Source organism: Urocitellus parryii, chromosome 15, assembly GCF_045843805.1.
Source record: "Urocitellus parryii isolate mUroPar1 chromosome 15, mUroPar1.hap1, whole genome shotgun sequence".
NCBI lineage: Eukaryota > Metazoa > Chordata > Mammalia > Rodentia > Sciuridae > Urocitellus > Urocitellus parryii.
The window spans coordinates 4,951,277-4,969,914 of NC_135545.1; the positions used below are offsets into that span (position 1 = coordinate 4,951,277).

Genomic DNA, 18,638 nt, shown 5'->3' on the forward strand with positions numbered 1-18,638 from the left:
CAGATTATTCAAGGATATACAATCTGTCCTCAAAATCTACAGATAAGTGTTAAGAAATTACATACACTTAATGACTTTCAAAAATTATTAGAAGACATTAATTGTCTGAGGCCATCTTTAAAACTAACTACTTCTGATTTAAGTCATTTATTCCAGGTATTGCAAGGAGATTTTTCTCCAACCTCTCTTCATCAGCTGACAATAGAGGCTAGAGCAGCTTTAAAAAAAGGTTGAAAGTACAATTAAAAATGCACAACTTACCAGAATCAATCCTCAATAACTAATATATTTATTAATATTTCCAACTGTGTATATCCCTATGGGAGTCATAGGGCAAAGATTAGGAGTTATTGAGTGGATTCATTTAGCCCACTCTCCCCAAAAGACATTAATTCATTTTTAAGACTCTATTGCTCATAGTTACCAAAAATATTGAAACTTCAGTTATTGGATATACCTCATCACAAGACCTATTTAAATGATTTCATAATCTACAAAATGTGGTGCAAATGCAAAAATAACCATGTTACATAGGACACATATGAACTCACACTAATGTTCCAGGATATTTAACTTCAGGTATAAGAGAATTACTAAATTGATAGCTGTTTGTCAACAGATGTCTCCATATGGTTGTGCACAAGCTTCACATTCTTTGAATCATCATAATGCTTCTAGCTTACGTAAAAAATTAATATTACTAGAGAACAGTACGCTGATGCTGATTTTCAAGTCTTACAGCAAATCCTTACCCAGCTAATGAGACCTAGATGTGCTATTGGAATTATAATTGTGAGAGTTTGGGCCTTGGTTTCTTTCATTGCATCCACTGTCACAACCTCGATAACTTTATTTCAAAATATTCAGCATGCAAAATTTCTTAATAATTTAGCCCAAAATACATCCAAGGCTCTGCAACAATCAAGTAAATATTGATGAAAGGATTGAGATTAAGCTAAATACCTTAGAGGCAACTATTCTAAATATAGGTAATGAACTTTCAACTTTAAAGTTTAAAGAAAGGCTTAAATGCCACCAAAGTTATAAATGTGTGTGTGATACAGCTGCCAAGTACAATGCTTCTCTCTAGGATTGGGAGAAGGTTAAGAACCATTTGTTTGGTATTTGGCAAAATAATAATAATAGCTTGGATCTTTTGGAACTCCATCATCATATCCAAGATATTCAAAATAATAGAGCTGATTTTTCAGATCCTCCTTCTTTGGCTAATCCAATATTGAAGCAATTAAGTGGATTTAACCCTGGAAATATTCTTGAACTCTTGGCCTGTTACATTATTTTATTGTTCTCTTTGCTGTTAATTCTTTTTTTGTGTGTAGTAATTATAGGATCAGGAGTCTTTAGAGTGAGAGTGCAGAGTTCCAAGAGAGTAAATCATTGCCTGCTTTTCAAAAGAAAAAAAGGGGGAATATGTGGGAGGCCATCCTCGCATGTGATTTGAATTACCTTTCTCGTGGGGTGAGAGGTGCTTAGACACAGCTGTGTCATAGCCTTCCCCACCCTTCTCCAGGTCCGAGGGTTTGTCTGTCTGGCAACTGTCCCAATAACCCAACCATCGCCCCTGACCTTAAGATGCTGTCCCCCTTAACCTTCATTGGATGGGATTTTCCCTGGAATTTCTTGTTCCACAATAAAAGTCCACTCCCTGGAGTGCTCTCCCTCTGTCACTCATCTCTTCAATAAACCTCACTACTGCATTAGGTGCCTGGAGACAGGAGCTAGGAGAAGCCATCCCAGAGCTGGTTTTAAAGGTAATTAGAGTCTTGTCTCTTTAATTTAAAAACCCCTAGCATTTACTCATGAATCAAACTTTCTTTGATGAAGCCAGTGCTGGTCAAGTGGCAGACACAGCTGTGTGGGGGTTGGGTGTGGAATGGATTCATGTCTCTGAGGGATGGAGGAGCTTCAGTATGTGGCTACACCTCAGAGTGAGGAGCCAAGCCTCCATGAACAGTAGAGGAACATGTGTTCAGACTCAGCCCTGCTTATGGAGGGGTGACTGATAACTGAATTTGTGTACATTTTTGGTGTACATGAGGAGCTCACATGGGTTGATACTACGGAATGATTAGTGAAAACCAGTTAATTTATCTACCTATCATGGATATATTTAACTTGTGTGGGGGACATTGAAGATCTCTCAAAAAAATTTCAAGAACACAACCTTGTCTTGGTAACTGCAGTTTCTATGTTGTACAGCAGATCCCAGAGTTCAATCATGTGGCAATAGACCTCTGTGCACTTCCAACCAGCTCCCCATGTCTCTCACTAACCACCTCTTTACAATACTCATTCTACTTTGTTTCTGTGAAGCTTACTCTTTTAGAAGCCACATGGGTAAGATCAAACAGTATTCTTTTTTTGTTGTTTATTTTGTTGTTGTTGTTTTGGCAGTGCTGGGAATTAAACCCAGGGCCTTGTGCATCTGAGACAAGCACTCTACCAAGTGAGTTATATCCCAGCCCTTCCAACAGTATTCTTATTTGCCACTTCCATGCTGCCCTCCAGGATCATTGCTCAGCACAGGGGCAGAATTTTCCTGGGTAGAAGGCTCAGTACCATTCCCCTGCATGTTAATGGACACACCACCTCTCCTACACACCTGCACGCACTGGTGGACACCACATCTCACCTTGCTGCTGTGTTTCCTGTCATGAACAGTGCTGCAGTGAACCTGAAGGTGCAGATGTCTTGTTGACTATGAATACTTGCCTTTAGATGCACAGCAGGGAGTGGGATGGCTGCCCCACAGGTGAGTTTTACTCTTCATTTTCAGAGGCATCCTCCTGCACTTTTCCATGGCGGGGTGCAGGTTACCTGATCTCCCACATAATCTGCCCAAGGTTGACTTGCCCCATATTCCTGCCAACACTTGTTTTCTCTGGTCATTTTCATATTAACCATCCCAACACTTGTGAGGTAATATCTCCTTGTATTTTTGTGCATTTTACACATTAGTCTCTACAAGCAAAACTGGCATATGTGCTGGCCACTCTGTCTTCTTGAAAACGACATCTACTCACATAGTTTGCCCGATTTAAAAATGATAAATTTTACTGTGAATATTAATGTAGAAAACAGGACACCATAAATATAGCAAAATGGTCACTAGAATAGAACAAACTCATCCAAAGTCTCTCATAAATACACATGTCAAAAACACTAATCATGTGATTATGTGGTGAAAATGCTATACAGAATACAGAACCACTAACATAGTCAGTATATTATACCTGATATTTCCTTAGCTGCTCACCCTGTTTCCTATCTGGTAGGTTTTCACCCACAGCCATGGGTACATGAATTTTTATATGAATCCCATGTTCTGTGGAGTCACTTTCTTCCTTTAAGAGATTGCCAGCTCTGGCAGAGCTAGGCTTCCCAAGGCTAGGGGCCACCTTGACTATCCCCAAACTGCAAATAACAAGAACATCTAAAACATATAATGAGTCCAGTGATTCACAGTTGTCAAATAGACTAATACAGACAAAAACTGAACTGAAAGCCACACATAAGAGTTTGAAAAACACTTGTGGTCACATAGGGCCCTTTTTTTCAAATACACTTCATCTGTTCCTCTTTCCCACATCTTGATCTGAACACTCTTCTATGCAGCTCTAGATGCCCAGGGCTTCCTAGGTGACCTGAGGACAGGTAGAAAGAAGCAACAGGGAGGTAAATGTCTCTCACAGCAAGCATGTTTGTAGTAGAGGTCAGATCACTCTTTTTACAGGTGGTCACAAAAAAGTTCCTCCTGGATCTGCCTCAGCATGATGTCTGTGTTTGATGTCTGTGTTTCTCCCCCTTGTGTTATTCCAGATACTGCTTTGTTCTTCTGAGCCAGTGTGCTGTGTTTACCATATCCACTTTTATGAAGTGGATTTAGTCTTTGCCATGATTGGTGTTGAGTTTGCTTTTCTGCAAAGGAATTTCCAGTTCTTTCTTCCCTGGGTGGAGTTTACTGCTGCCTACGGCACGCTCTGCCCTTTCATGGAGTTTTGGAAGGGCTCACCCTTCCTTGTAAAAATGGATGACTTTACCACTTGATGTGGTGTGTCTCACAAGGATTTTAATTAGAAGCTTGGTTTCTGGTGTGGCAATATTAAGAGGTGGTGGGACTCTTATTTCTAGGTGTTTTAATTTTGGTGCTATTGTTTTTAATTTCATGTTATTGTATATGCAGACACATTAGGAGAGGTTACCAGTAGGGTATTAATATTTTCAGGAAACAGATTAAAATTTTTCCCACTTTGATGGGGCTGCTACCATATCTAAGCACCAGAGACTGGGGTAGGTAATGAAAAATACATAATCTAGTGGCCTGGTACATAATGTGTGCCTGCACACATCACTGGACCAAATAGTTGTAATGCTAAAAGAACCACAGGGCCACATGTGTAGGGTACCCTTTAGAGCTGGGCATGAAGATGGTGGCCCAGCAGTCAGGAAGTGGAGAGAAACTGGAGTGAAGGTGTGCATGTGTCCTTCAAAGAATATTCAAGGCACACAAACTGCAAAAGGAGGTATTTTTAAAATTCTGGATGGTTATTTGACTGAACACAAAGAATTGAACATCAGTGCAGAGGAGGAGTTATCTAGAGAATTGCAAAAAGCCTTGGCTGTGCCAACAAGCACATCTCATTTCTGACACATGGTAGAGGCCAGTGCTGCAGGGGAAGCAGATGGGGTGCAGCTGTGTTGAGGGAACCAGTGAAGGAAGTTAACAGATGAGGACCCTTCCACAGCCTCATGGCATCTTCAGCACAGTCTACTTGCCTCCTTGACACAGAGGAGGGTGTCTAGGAAAACCGAACTGCACTTCACACTTGTCCCCTTGGGTGTGGTTTTATTCTAGGAGTTAACTAGCTCACTTATACACATGAATGTATGCCATGTATGTAGGTACAGGCTCAAATTAATCATCATGGATACATAAGCAAAGCAATTCTTCAGTTCTGTGAAAACAAACTTTTTCAAAAATTATTGATATGTAGAAATTCTTTGTGAACAGAACTTTAATCCTTATTGAGAATATGTGTAGAATACAGAGAAGAATTGCTAAATACATATCAAATATTTTATTAATCAGGTTGTTTTCAAAAATAGAAAGCTTTTGGAGAGTTATGGAGAAGCTTGGTGTTTTCCATGCCAAAATGACTTTAGAGATATTCTTAATAATAATTCATTGCCTACATTTAATTGTGAGTTAGAAGGATTACAATAGCTGCATTTCACATTTGACGGCCTGGGGAGAGAAGACCAGTGATTTTGTTTCTATTGGAAAGTAAGAAGAATTTGGGAGAAAACACATTTGATCAATGAGTCCCTGTTACTTCAGGAGAAATGTGCTAATTTTGTGGCACCCACAGCCAACACTGGCCACATCAATGAAAACGGTGCACTGAGGTAGCAGTCTCTTTAGAAATGTAGTTCTTGATGTTTATCAAATCAGACCATATCCTGCTGCCTCTGATCAGCAGAGATTCTATGTCATAGCACAGATTAAGAGCATATGCCAATTGCTACTTACTATTTTAAAAAATTGGTATGAATTAGTTCATTGCACCAGGAAGAGTCCTCACATGTAACATTTTCCGCTCAACTGAATGAGAGAAATGTAAATTTCAAAAGAGTGTTATTTGTCCATGTTTAATTCTAACAAGATTTTGGGATTTTTCATGTTCAGATTAATAAAAGCATTTTCTTCTTCAAAAATATAAAAATAAATGTAGGTGCACAGGATGGGTTGACATTCATAGAAACACTTGGGAAACTCTAGTAATATATGCTAAAGACAAGTAGATATAAACCTATGGTCAGAAAATGTGGGGGTTTTGTAGATACTTATATGTACATATATGTTCCATATATATATGTGTGCAAAGATACACGTGAAAGTATCATGAAAACATGTCACACTTCCCACATGCCATTGCTGATCATGATGCTCCAGTGTGTTGTACTGATTAGTTTCTGCTGCCTATCCAAATTCCTACACAAACACCTTATAAAGAAAGGAACTTTATTGATCTACATTTCTGGAGACTCAGGAGCCTGGTGCCAGCATCTGCTCAGTCCTGGTGAGGGCCTCACAGCAGATGGAATCACTAAGGTAGAATCACATACAGAAGAGACCACAGAGCAGAACAAGGAGCAAGAGACAGCAATAATCCATCATTAATCCCCTCCTAGTGACCCCCAATGACCAAACACCTTGTATTGCACCCACTTTCCAAAGGTTTCACCAGCCAGCACATAACACTGGGGCAAAAATTCCAACTCATGGACATGGATTGAAAACATAAATCACCCCTATGTACAGGTTGCACTTTCCTGTTTCTTTGCAGGGCTCCTAACTTTTTGTTGAAAACTGGACATTTTACATAATGCATAATAGCAACACTATATCATGTGTTACATTTGGAATACTAATTCTCTACCTCAGGTGCTCATGGTTGTTGTTTGCTTAAATGTGTATTTGTTTAGTGGGAGTAATGTAAGAAGAAATATTTTCAGGGGAAGTAGAGGTACTGGGAAATGAAATTGACCAAATTATGTTGTGTGCATATATGAACATATAACAATTTTATTGATTATATGTAATGATTATGTATACCAATAAAAAATTAAAAGAAAAAAAAAGAAAGAAAACATAAATCACATCCAAACCACAGCATGTGTGCATCAAGGGAGAAATGCTAGAAGTGTTTGAAATCCTTTATTGAGATTCTATCATCAACAACATGGGAAAATACAAATTTGAAGAATATGACATTTTCAAAGTCAAATATAAAACAGCTGATGTTAAATGATTTCATTTATGTAAATTGCAAACCATTGAAACTGATCTCTATCCTTAGAGTTCACATACTGGTCACTCTTGGGGACACATACAGGAAAGAGGAGTCATACAGACTAGGGCTTTGTTTTACCATGTAGCATTTGTTTGCACAGGTACAGTTTGTGAGATTTTATTAGAAATGCATGCCAACACATACATACAAACATTTCAAAGGGACTTATCACTGATTCAATAATAAGTAGTAAAATAAAATTTATTAGTACCCAATGTTGTAAATGACACAGATAGACAGTAAATAAAGATTAAATTCTATTTATCTTATGAAAAGAAGAAATATTGCATTATGAAAATCACAGCATCAAAATCTATGAATTCAATATAAGCTGTTTAATAAAGAGGACATCAGTAGCCTTTGCTTCCCATCATGTCCAAGGTTATATGAAATGTATGTCTCATTTCATTGCAAAGGTAAGCATTTGATAGTGTTCACTTTGACATTTTCTTCAAAAGACACAGCTAAGGCATAACTATAACTTGTAGATAAATGAAAAATACATGTCACTTGTTTACACAAGTTAATAAACTAGAATAGTAGAAAATAAAGAAAGCAGATATTATGCTGAAGAATTCAGCAGTTGTTGTACTTGGTATATGATATCTAAAATTTATATTTGTTACATCTTCTTTTCCCAAATATTGTTGGATGGACAATAAAACCAAATCTAAGTGATATACATGTGCACCTACTCAGGTACACACATACACACAAATGGACACAATATAATAAATAACTCTAGGTGTGTTGATTGTCATTCTTAGAGATATTACTGTATCACTATTCTTTCAATTTGTAAGTAAAAAAGGAGAAACATGTAAGAATTGTGAAAAAGCCTACAACTTACACGTTCCTCCTGACATTGGGGATTTTTCTATTCCTTATTCCAGAGAGCACAAGCCTGGATGCACTGCTGTCCCTGCTCATGAGCAGAAAGGGGCTGAGAGCTGGGAAACTCCCAGAAACTATTGCACCCATCTTTACCAGCATCCAGTGGGGATTATAAATAACAGTCACACAAACCTGAAAGATGCAGGAAAGTGTGTAAAAAGACACAAAAGTGCTCACCAAAAGAAGGATGGTTTGGGTGGCTCTGGACTCAGGGGAAGACCTGGGGGAGCTGGTCTTATGAACGTGCTGCATTCTCTGCTTATGCCTGTGCAGTATGAGCACCATGGAGCTGCTAGCCCAGAGCATGAGCCCCAAACACAGGGCATCGGGGAATGTTACCAATACTGCATACAGTGATAATGAGGTTGTGTCAAGATGAACAGAAGAGCAGTATCCATAATCTTTCATGCTTGTGATATTATTGTTGCTCCTTTTTCCAGTCATATGTGAAATAATCATAATATTTACAAGCAGGTACAGAATCCAGCTCAGGTATATGGAGAAACCAATGTATTTGGGAGATTTCACTTTAAGCTCTGAATAGCTGGAATTCTCAGGACTAATCTTCATGGCCTGGAAGACACTCAGGAGGCAGGTGCTGCCAATGGACACACCCCTGCCCACCCTGTGAAGATAGAAAAGCAGCTTGCATCCAAAATCACTGAGGAAACCTTTCACTCCAAAAGCTTCCACTGTCTGAGGAACTCCTCTACACAGGAGAGCTAACAAGTTGGCCACAATCAAGTGCTGAAGAATCAAGTCTGTGGGTCTTACCCTGCACCCTGTGAAGTAAAGAACCAGGTAATGGAGGAGAAGAGAGGAATTGCCCAGAGCTCCAACCACAGTCTGTGACAAGAAGATGATGCCTACAGCCACATCACTGGCTGCCATCCTGCCAGTTCCCTGCTGTCCCAGCCAGAGGGTCTTGCAGGGAACAGGAGGACTGGACTGCACATGTCCTATCAACCAAAACCCAGTATTGTACACTCTTCAGAGTTACCACTCTGAAAATTTTCAAAAGGTCTTATTTCACTAGCAGGTTTTTATGAGGTTGGTATGGATAGTCAAATCATGAAGTATGTGTAAATTCCTGTTGTGAAGGCAGCACATTGTGATTCATCTTCATGACATGAGCCAGGTGCTGAGATGCCTTTGCTGATGACCAAGAGAACTTCTGCACACAGATATTAAGTCTCTGTCCAGATTCACACTCCAATCAGGTACAGAGGTGTCTTGAACCTGGCTGAGTGTTTACAGAGAGCACAGCAAGAACCATCAAGCTTCCCTAAATGTCATAAGCAGGTTCTTCTATCAATCCAGCTCATATTTTCTTCCATTTCTCTATATTTATATTGTCTTCAAAACCAGTGGTATCTTAGACAATTCATTGTAAAATGATCCCATTTACTCTGAAATATTAATTCTATGTGCAAGATCACTTATGAAGGAACATTTAGATATTGACTTTAATGACAGCAGATGCACTGAGGGAACCTCAGCCCTGCAGGCACCTGTGCCATGGTTAGTCCCATGCAGGGAGGCAGGACTGACTCCAAATCAGGACAGCTCCCCATGACTCATATGGTGAATTGTTAGGAACACAAGCTCAAGGGCCCTATCTCAGGAATTTTGCCAATTCCCAGATCTTCTCCTAAGTCTTGGGATACTAAGAAATAACACATAATTAAATAGTATAGTGTAGAAACAAAGTATTCACATTTTATAAGACTCAGATATGTGTTAATTAATACCTAAGAAAAAATGTATCAGAATAACAATATTAGAGAATGATATTACAATAGGAGCCATCCATGAAATTTGGTATGTGTTAGTATTTAAAACTTGAAATACTAGAATATCTGCATTCATTTGAATGCATATATTTAACAAAATTTATAGGGTAAAAAAATTTATGTCCAATGTTACTTAACAGATGGTGAAGAGCTTTCCTATGTCCCCTGCACATTCATACCCTGTTCCACTATCAGATTCCTATGCCAAATGGTACATTCACTACAATGAGAAAATATTCCACCTGAAAAAAAATATAAAGCTCTTACAGATGGTAATAGAATTCTGTAATAACCTTGTCCACTATTTCCATACAGGTTCCTTTCCATAATACAGAGAAATGGCCTCACTACCCTTGAATTGTGATTCTTTCAGTATTGGTACAATTGCTCTCTCTGTTGGCTGCACCACGCTGAGAGTCAGAGAAAATGTTCTACCTGAGCAGTCACCATCAGCTCTCTCTCTGCACAGGACTAACAAGATTCCTGTGAGCTCCTCCTACTCCACACACAGGCAGGGAGATACTATGAGTCTGGATCTAGAAATCATGAAGATTTAGTGTAGACTTCCTGTAGGGAAACTGAGCAGCTAGGTGACTTTAAAACAACCTCCTTGTACACCTTGAAAATCACTTTTAATTTTTATTTGCACTAAACCAGAGCAATCCCTGTCACTAAGAATCACATGTAGTTAAATTAGGACCCATGGTGGTTTGGCATTTAGGATAGGATCCTTTTATCTTTGCTACCTAGAGCCATTCTTCATCAACCATTTTAATACTTGTGTGGCTCTGGCTTCTGAGGGGCTCAACTGAGTGTCTGCTTTTTGGCTGTGATCACTTACCCAGACTTGATGGGTCTCTTCTCACAGATGCTGCTCTCAAACTCACCCTGAGTCACTCTCCAGGCTCTCCCTCTCGGCCGGGCTGGTGACCTCAGTGTAGAGGCCTCTCTGACCAACATGTGTGCTGCAGGGAGGTGGCCAGCTCCTGAGATATGGGTCTGTGGCTCTGTGACCTCACCTCCCCAGGGACCTACAATTACCCCTGTACCAGCAGCAGCAATGGCTGTGCAGGCTGGGGGAGCTGAGGGCACTGCTGGAAACTTTCTCCCCAGGTGTCACTTATGAAAAACAATTTTAAACTTTCCTCATAACATGTCTTCAGAGGATATTCTAGTGTTTGGAGAGACTCTTACTTATCCATGGATCCTGGGAGACCAACAGAGTGTCACTTGGAGGGGTTGGGAAATACTGTGATCTGTCCTATGAAGGGCTGGCAGTGAGCTTTGCATGTCTCATATTATTTCTTCCTTACCTGGGAAGATGTCTACCCCAAATCTAGTTACTTCCTGTTCTTCATTTCAATGAATGGCACCAGATTATAGATATGAGCGGAGAAATGGAAAGAGAGAAAACACATAGGAAGGATATTATACAGGTACAAGGAAAAAAGAATGTGATGCTAGTAGTTCACCTTGGAAGTCACCAGATTCATCTGCACAAACATGAGTGAATTCATTGGATACATTTACACATTGAATGCTAATTCATATCATAATTTTGTGAATGAATATGCCCTGTCAATACTGACCTCCACTACTGACAGAGGGGAGAAACAAAGCAATATCCATCAAGCAAACAGAATGTAATAAAATTCTCTTCAACAATGTCATCAGCAGAATCAGTTTGACTTGTCTGAGCCAAGAATTCTGTAAATATCAGATATTCCAGGGCTGCTAACATTAATTCAGTAGCCCCATGGGGTGACTACAGCACAGGAGCCCTTTCAATTAATGTACTCTCTCCAGCCCTGCAAGGATAATGTGTAAACTGAGGCACCTTAACTAATGCTGTGAGATTTACTATCCAGGTGAAAACCTGTGGTGTGAACATAGATGGGCTTTGGGCAGTGACACTAAATTGGAGTGAGACTGAAGTGGTTAAAGAATAAGGACATGAGGAAAGGTGGACAGGGAAACAAGATGGTAGAGCTCCTGTGATATGGAGGAGAGAGAGTGCAAAAGAGAGAAGGTAGATGCAAAAAAGAAAAATACTCATTATCCAGAAAAAGCTCATGGACATGGCTAGGTATAGGCACACCTGGGGTGAGGAGCCAAGGGACACAAGGACATAGGGTTAACCAGGTAAGAGAGACATGGGGTGCAAGGTCACACAGGAATGAAGATGCTTCTGGGGATGGGGACAGAATACAAAATAAGGTTGCAGATTACTGGATGTAAAGCCTCTGAGGTGTTCATAGCTACACCTGGTGGGAAGTTGTGATCATGGATGGGGGAACAGGGACTGCATTAATTAGTTGTCCAAAACAGGCCCATAGTGTGACAAAAAAATTCAGTCTATGCAGAGAGAATGGGCCTTGGAGGAGACAAATTAGACAGAGAACAATGAAGTATCAGGGGAAGGTGGTGGGGAAAGAGCTGAGGATGATGGCCCTGGCTGCAGTCACTTTGGAGCCTGAATTGGGTGTTAAAACAGCTGAGAGTTCACCTTGGACATTTGGGTGTGGGGCCCAGGGGCCCTGGTGACCGACTGAGGAAATGGAGTTGAGGGTGGATACAAGAGAGGACAGAACTCTGATGATGAGACTTGTTGGGTTAATGGAATGCAGAAAGGCTGTCATGAGGCCACTAGGAGAGACATCACTGAGGAACGGACATTAAATATGTCACAACACAGCTGTGTGGGGGTTGGGCATGGAATGGATTCCTGGCTCTGAGGGATGGGGGAGCTTCAGTGTTTGGCTACAGCTCAGAGTGAGAAACCAAGCCTCTGTGAACATTAGGGGAACATGCGTTCAGACTCAGCCCTGCTTTTGGAGGGGTGACTGACAACTGAATTTGTGTACATTTGTGGTGTACATGAGGAATTCACATGGGTAGATACTATGGAATGATTACCGAAAACCAGGTAATTTACCTATGTATCATGGAATATACTTAACTTGTGTGGGGGACATTGAAGATCTCTCATCAAATTAGAAGCACACAACACTGTCTTGCTATCTGCAGGTTCCATGCTGTACAGCAGATCCCCAGGGTTCATTCATGTAGTAATGGAACTTTGTGCACTAACAATAATCTCCCATTTCTTTCACTACCCACCTCTTTACAATCCTCATTACACTCTGTTTTTGTAAAGTTCACTTTTGTAGAAGTTAAAAGTTTGGTGTCCTGTGTGGCAATGTTAAGAGATGGTGGAACTTTTATGAGATGACCCTGGTGGAGGTTGACAGGTCACTGGGTCTTTGTCCACTGAAATAATCAAGGTATTTCTCATGAGACTCTCCCTAGCTCCCATGAAAGGGTTGATATAAGGGTCTGCTTTCTAGTTTTCAAATTCACCATGTGATCTTTTAACACACATTCCTCTCATGTTTCCCACCACCTCCATATGACACACAATTCAGCCACACAGGAAATGAGTCAACGTGGGTGGCATGCTTATGAGGATGCTAAACTGAAATATGATTTCTCTCTCTCTCTCTGTGAAATACCCAAAATGTAAAATAAATATATTGTGTCCACCTAAAACTTAAAAATAAATAAATACTTTTAAATAAAATACCTAAATTCTTGGGTTTTGACATAGAAGAGGCTAATAAACAAGGCTTTCTGCTATACCTATATGAGATCATTAGACTCTTCTCTCGGGATTGCACACACCTTCCTTGATCCTGATTTCAGCCTCCTCAGATCATCTCTTCCTTATGATGATCTACATTGTTATTCTGTATTTTAAATAATAAAGCTTTGGGGCATCAGTTCTTCTGACATCCTTATGGTCACACCACACCTGGGACTTTTACCTGGCCAAGAAGTACAATCTGGAAATAAAGCAGTGAGACATCCCAAGGCACAATATCTGGAACATATTTATTAGAGTGGGACAAGTTTACAGTTGGCTTTAGTATTATATCACAAGGATGATTTTTTTAAGAAAAAAATAATTTATCTGCAGTATTGACAACATTCATGGTTGGGTGAGAATGATTTTGTGATGGGAGCCCTTAGATGACCTGTTCCTCACTTCCCATTTGGTGTCCTTATAAATCACTCCCACGACTCCTCTCCATATAGGTTGAAGATCTGGGGACTCCTCAGGCACAGCTCTTCCCATGGATCTCCAGAGCCTTTGATGTTTTAGGTGTTTCTCTTCCTTCCCTGGACTCTCAGTTCCCTCTGAACTCAAAGACATTTTCCACCCTTAAAGTTGATGTTATCCCAGGCTGCTTATTAGCATAAAAAACCTTGAATAGAAAGTCCATAGAAAAAACAGAACATCCATCCTCCCATAAAATGTTCATGTCACAGAAAAATCAAGAGAATTCTCTTTCCATCAGGCCCACATGTGTATTTATATACTCAATACACGTACACATTTTTTAAAATAAAGGTGTACTTGGATTTTGATGTTTTAGTGAATTTTGACATTTTTATTTCTTTTGTATGTACAAATCTTTTTCAAACTAAGATCCAGGAGCAGGGACACAGGGCAAGTCAAGTCTTGAGATCTTTGGCAGAATGTCATTGTAGAACTAAGGGATACCAATAGGGCTATAAACTCTAAATAGTAACCACTTTTCCTCATTTCTCATTAGGAAATAGCCAATAGTCCATTCTTAAAGAAAAGATACATAGAACCTCTTAATCTGCAAAAGATAAAGTGACCCAAATTAGATGCAGGCCACTTTAGGAAGGTTTCCATTGCTGTGACAAAGGCACCCAACAAGGATTACATAGAATAGGAAAGATTATGTGGGCTCATGGTCTCAGAAGGCTCAGTGCATTGATGACTGATGTCATTCCTCTGGGCCCAAGGTGAGGCAGAGCATCCAGGGAGATGGCATGGTAGAGGGTACCTGCTCCCCTCAAGGCAGACAGGAAGCAGAATGGGAAGACAGGAAGAAGCCACAAGGAAAGATGCCCTCTTCCAGTGCTCACACCCAGTGACATGTCGCCCCCAGTGACACCACACCTGACTACATTTCCAACGGATCAGTCCATTCAAACTAATATGGATGGGTAAAGTTACAGCTATCACAATGGAATCACTTCAGCTCTGAATATCCCTAAATTAACACAGGAGATTTATATCCAAGCCATAAAACAGGCCAAACTACTGTATAACTATAACATAGCTGGATATATATTAAAATGTTCATTTCATGAAATGTATCTCTCAAACCTTGGATTAAAAAAAAATGCCCAGCTACCCCCACATGACTAGACATCCTGGTGCTGGAAGCAGACCAACTCCATCTTGGAAAACCTTTTTTTGCCACTTTACGGTAAACGTGGCTATCAGTTTGGATGCCATTTGAGCAGGTACCTGTTTTCCAATCCCCAATGGTGTAACTAGGCACAGTGGCCACCCAGCACAAGAACAGCTCTCAGTTGGGCAGGAGTACAGTGCAGACAGGGCACCGTCCACCTGTGAGCCTGGGGAAGAAAGGTCCTGCAGTCGGAACCTGATAAATAAGAAAGGGGAGGGGACTAAAGTCTGGAGCATAACAGAGAGATCAGGATTTGGGAAATCTCCAGGCAAGAGAGGGAGATGAACCAGGGTCTCAATACAGACAAATGGTCACAAAAAAAGACCCGCAAGGCACTGTTTCCCTGCTGGGACTGGTGGGTGGCACTCCCAACTTCCAAACACTCCACACTAGATCCAGTATTCATACCCTGGTTGCCTACACCATCCTTAGGGCAGGGACACCTAGTGAATGAGACCACCTGACGTACTGCATGAGAAGAGAAAAAAACGGATCTCTAAGAGTATTTTTTCTTTCTTTTTTCTCTTTTTCTTTCTCTTATATCCTTCTATTCTCTGGCCCTCACATCCCCAACATATGTAAAACCAAAAACTTTGCATGAAATAGGATTTTGAGAACTGAGTCACCTAATTAATATAATATAAAGGAATTGCATAAGCCCTTTTTTTCTTTTTTTGCTTCTTTTTCTTCTCTTATTTTTTCTCTATTTCTTTCCCTTTTTTCTCTTTCTTCTTCCTCACCCTTCAAATTATACTATTTTAACATCCTGTATTTTTCTAAAAACATATGTGTATTTGTTTTATGTACTCTCCTGTCTTCTCATGTAATTGACTACCCCAAATTATCTCCTATCTATTCTCCTGCTACTAACCCTCTTCACTATATTTCTCCTTTACATTTTCTAAGATATATTAACTATATACCCTCCCATCTTTTCCCTTCAACATATTGTCCTATGCCTGACCGCTAGTCCATTGTCCACCACCAGAAACTAAAACTTTATATGAAACCACTGATTATATTTTAAATAATAACTTTTCTGGACATTGAGTCTAAACTGTAAATGTCTTAATAAAAATAATTTGTTCATAGGTAATGTATTGTTGATATTGGGATCTGTTGAGATTGCCCTTCCCCACAAAGGAGAGATCTTGGACCTCTACAAGACCACTAAAAATCTATAGGGTAAAAACAATAACACACCAGATCCACAGAGTGGAAAGGAAGACACATGAACAACATGAAAAGACAAGGGAAAAAAGTACCTCAAACAAATCAAGACAATACATTATAAGCATTGGCAGCTACAGCAGAAAAAAATTACAAAGAGTTCAGGATATAAGGGTTAAAATATTTTGGAATCTCAAAGAAGGCATAAGAGAACAAATACAGGCAGTGAAAGTCCACTTGAACAATGAGCTACATAAACTAATCCAAGGAGCAAAAGATCACCTCAACAGGAAGATAGAGGTTCTTAAAAAATAAGACAGAAATCCTTGAAATAAAAGCAATAATAAACCAAATTAAAAACTCAAATTAAAGCATCACCAATAGAGTTGACCACTTAGAAGGTAGGACATCAGACAATGGAGATCAAATAAGTCATCTTGAAAAGAACATAGACCAGAGTGAAAATTATAAAAAAAAAAAAACCATGAGCAGAACATACAAGAAAAATGGGATAGCATAAAAAGAGCAAATTTAAGAGTTATTTGGATATAGGAAGGCATAGAGGTCCAAACCAAAGGAATGAACAATTTATTCAATGAAATAGTGTCAGAAAACTTTCCAAACATTAAGAATGAATTGGAAATCCAAATTCAAGAAGACTACAATGCACCAAATGTACAAAGTCACAACAGACCCATGCCAAGGCACATTATAATGAAAATGCCCAACATACAGAATAAGGAGAGAATTTTAAAAGCCACAAGAGAAGGGACTCTGATTATATATAAGGAAAAATAAATTAGGATAATGGCAGATTTTTCAACATAGACCCTAAAAGCTAAAAGATCCTGGAACAATATATGTCAAGCTCTGAACAATAATGGGTGCCAACCAAAAATCTTGTAACCAGCTAAATTAAGCTTTAGATCAGTAAATGAGAAAGAATCAAACTAAGATTTTTTTCTCAGCAAAAGACACAATCTTTGAGGTGAACAGAGCCTACATCCTGGGAGCAAATCTTTACCCCTCAGACATCAGATAGAGCACTAATCTCTAGGGTATATAAAGAACTTAAAAACATAAGCACCAAAAAAACAAATAACCCAATCAACAAATGGGCCAAGGACCTGAACAGACACTTCTCAGAAGAGGATATACAATCAATTAACAAATATATGAAAAAATGCTCATCATCTCTAGCAATTAGAGAAATGCAAATCAAAACTACTCTAAGATATCATCTCACTCCAGTCAAAATGGCAGCTATTATGAATACAAACAACAGTAAGTGTTGGTGAGGATGTGGGGAAAAGGTACACTCATACATTGCTGGTGGGACTGCAAATTGGTGCAGCCAATGTAGAAAGCACGATGGAGACTCCTTGGAAATCTGGGAATGGAACCAGCATTTTACCCAGCTATTCCACTCCTGAGACTATATTCAAAGAACTTAAAAACAGCATACTACAGGGACACAACCACATCAATGTTTATAGCAGCACAATTCACAATAGCTAAACTGTGGAGCCAACCTAGATGACTTCAGTGGATGAATGGATGTAAAAATGCCGTATATATACACAAAGGAATTTTATTTAGCAATAAAAGAGGATAAAATCATGGCATTTGCAGGTAAATGAATGGCATTGGAGAAAACAATGCTAATTGAAGTTAGCTAACCCCAAAAAAACAAATGCCGAATGTTTTCTCTGATATAAGGAGGCTGACACATAGTGGGGTAGGGAAGAGGAACATGGGAGAAATTGATGAATTCTAGATAGGGAAGAGGGGAGGGAGGGAAAGGGAAGAGGCAGGGGATTAGCAAGGATGGTGGAATATGATGGACATCATTATCCAAAGCACATGTGTGAAGACCTGAATTGGGTGTCATCCTAGTTTATATACAAACAGAGATATAAAAAATTGTGGTATATATGTGTAATAAGAATCGTAATGCAGGGTCTAGGGATGTGGCTCAAGTGGTAGTGTGCTTGCCTGGCATGCGTGCGGCCCGGGTTCGATCCTCAGCACCACATACAAACAAAGATGTTGTGTCCACCAAAAACTAAAAAATAAATATTTAAAAAATTTTCTCTCTCTTCTCTCTCTCTCTCTCTCTCTCTTTAAAAAAAAAAAAGAATCATAATGCCAAAAAAGGATATGTATAAAGACATGGATTGTGAACATACTTTATATACAAAATATGAAAAATTGTTCTCAATATGTATAATAAGAATTGTAATGCATTCCACTGGCATGTATTTTTAAAAAACAAAATCAATTTTAAAAAAGGAAGAAAATTAAAGGGATAAAAATAGGAAAAAATAAAAATTACTTCTTTGCAAATGATAATTGAGAAGGTACACACAAAATACCACCAAAACATTTGTACAGGTGATAAATTCAGTAAAGTAGCAGAATATAAAATCTACAGATAAATCAGTCACTTTCCTATGCAAACAATGAATCTACTGAAAATGAAATTTAAAAAGTGATCCCATTTACAATAACACCAAAATTAGAATACCTACAGATAAATCTAACCAAGGATATGAAAGGCCTCTAAAATTAAAATAGAAAACAATGAAGAAAAAAATTGAAGTAGAATGTAGAAA

General features: G+C 39.2%; 1 protein-coding gene across 2 annotated transcripts; it reads right to left on the reverse strand.

The window, feature by feature from the left end:
• Window positions 1-5,369: 5,369 nt before the first annotated feature.
• Window positions 5,370-8,660, reverse strand: LOC144250395 (vomeronasal type-1 receptor 4-like). 2 transcript variants are annotated; one of them, XM_077793193.1, is made up of 2 exons: window positions 7,776-8,660; window positions 5,370-5,396 (listed from the first exon to the last, which is right to left on the reverse strand). In XM_077793193.1, the coding sequence occupies exons 1-2, from the start codon at window positions 8,658-8,660 to the stop codon at window positions 5,370-5,372; spliced, it is 912 nt and encodes a 303-aa protein (XP_077649319.1). The 2 variants fall into 2 exon arrangements, with proteins under 2 accessions (XP_077649319.1, XP_077649318.1); XM_077793192.1 differs by lacking the exon at window positions 5,370-5,396 and having other exon boundaries at window positions 7,722-8,660.
• Window positions 8,661-18,638: the final 9,978 nt, after the last annotated feature.

What these genes read in the sequence shown, in the direction of transcription:
- LOC144250395 (XM_077793192.1), bottom strand. Translation starts at nt 8,660, where the DNA reads ATGGCAGCCAGTGATGTGGCTGTAGGCATCATCTTCTTGTCACAGACT.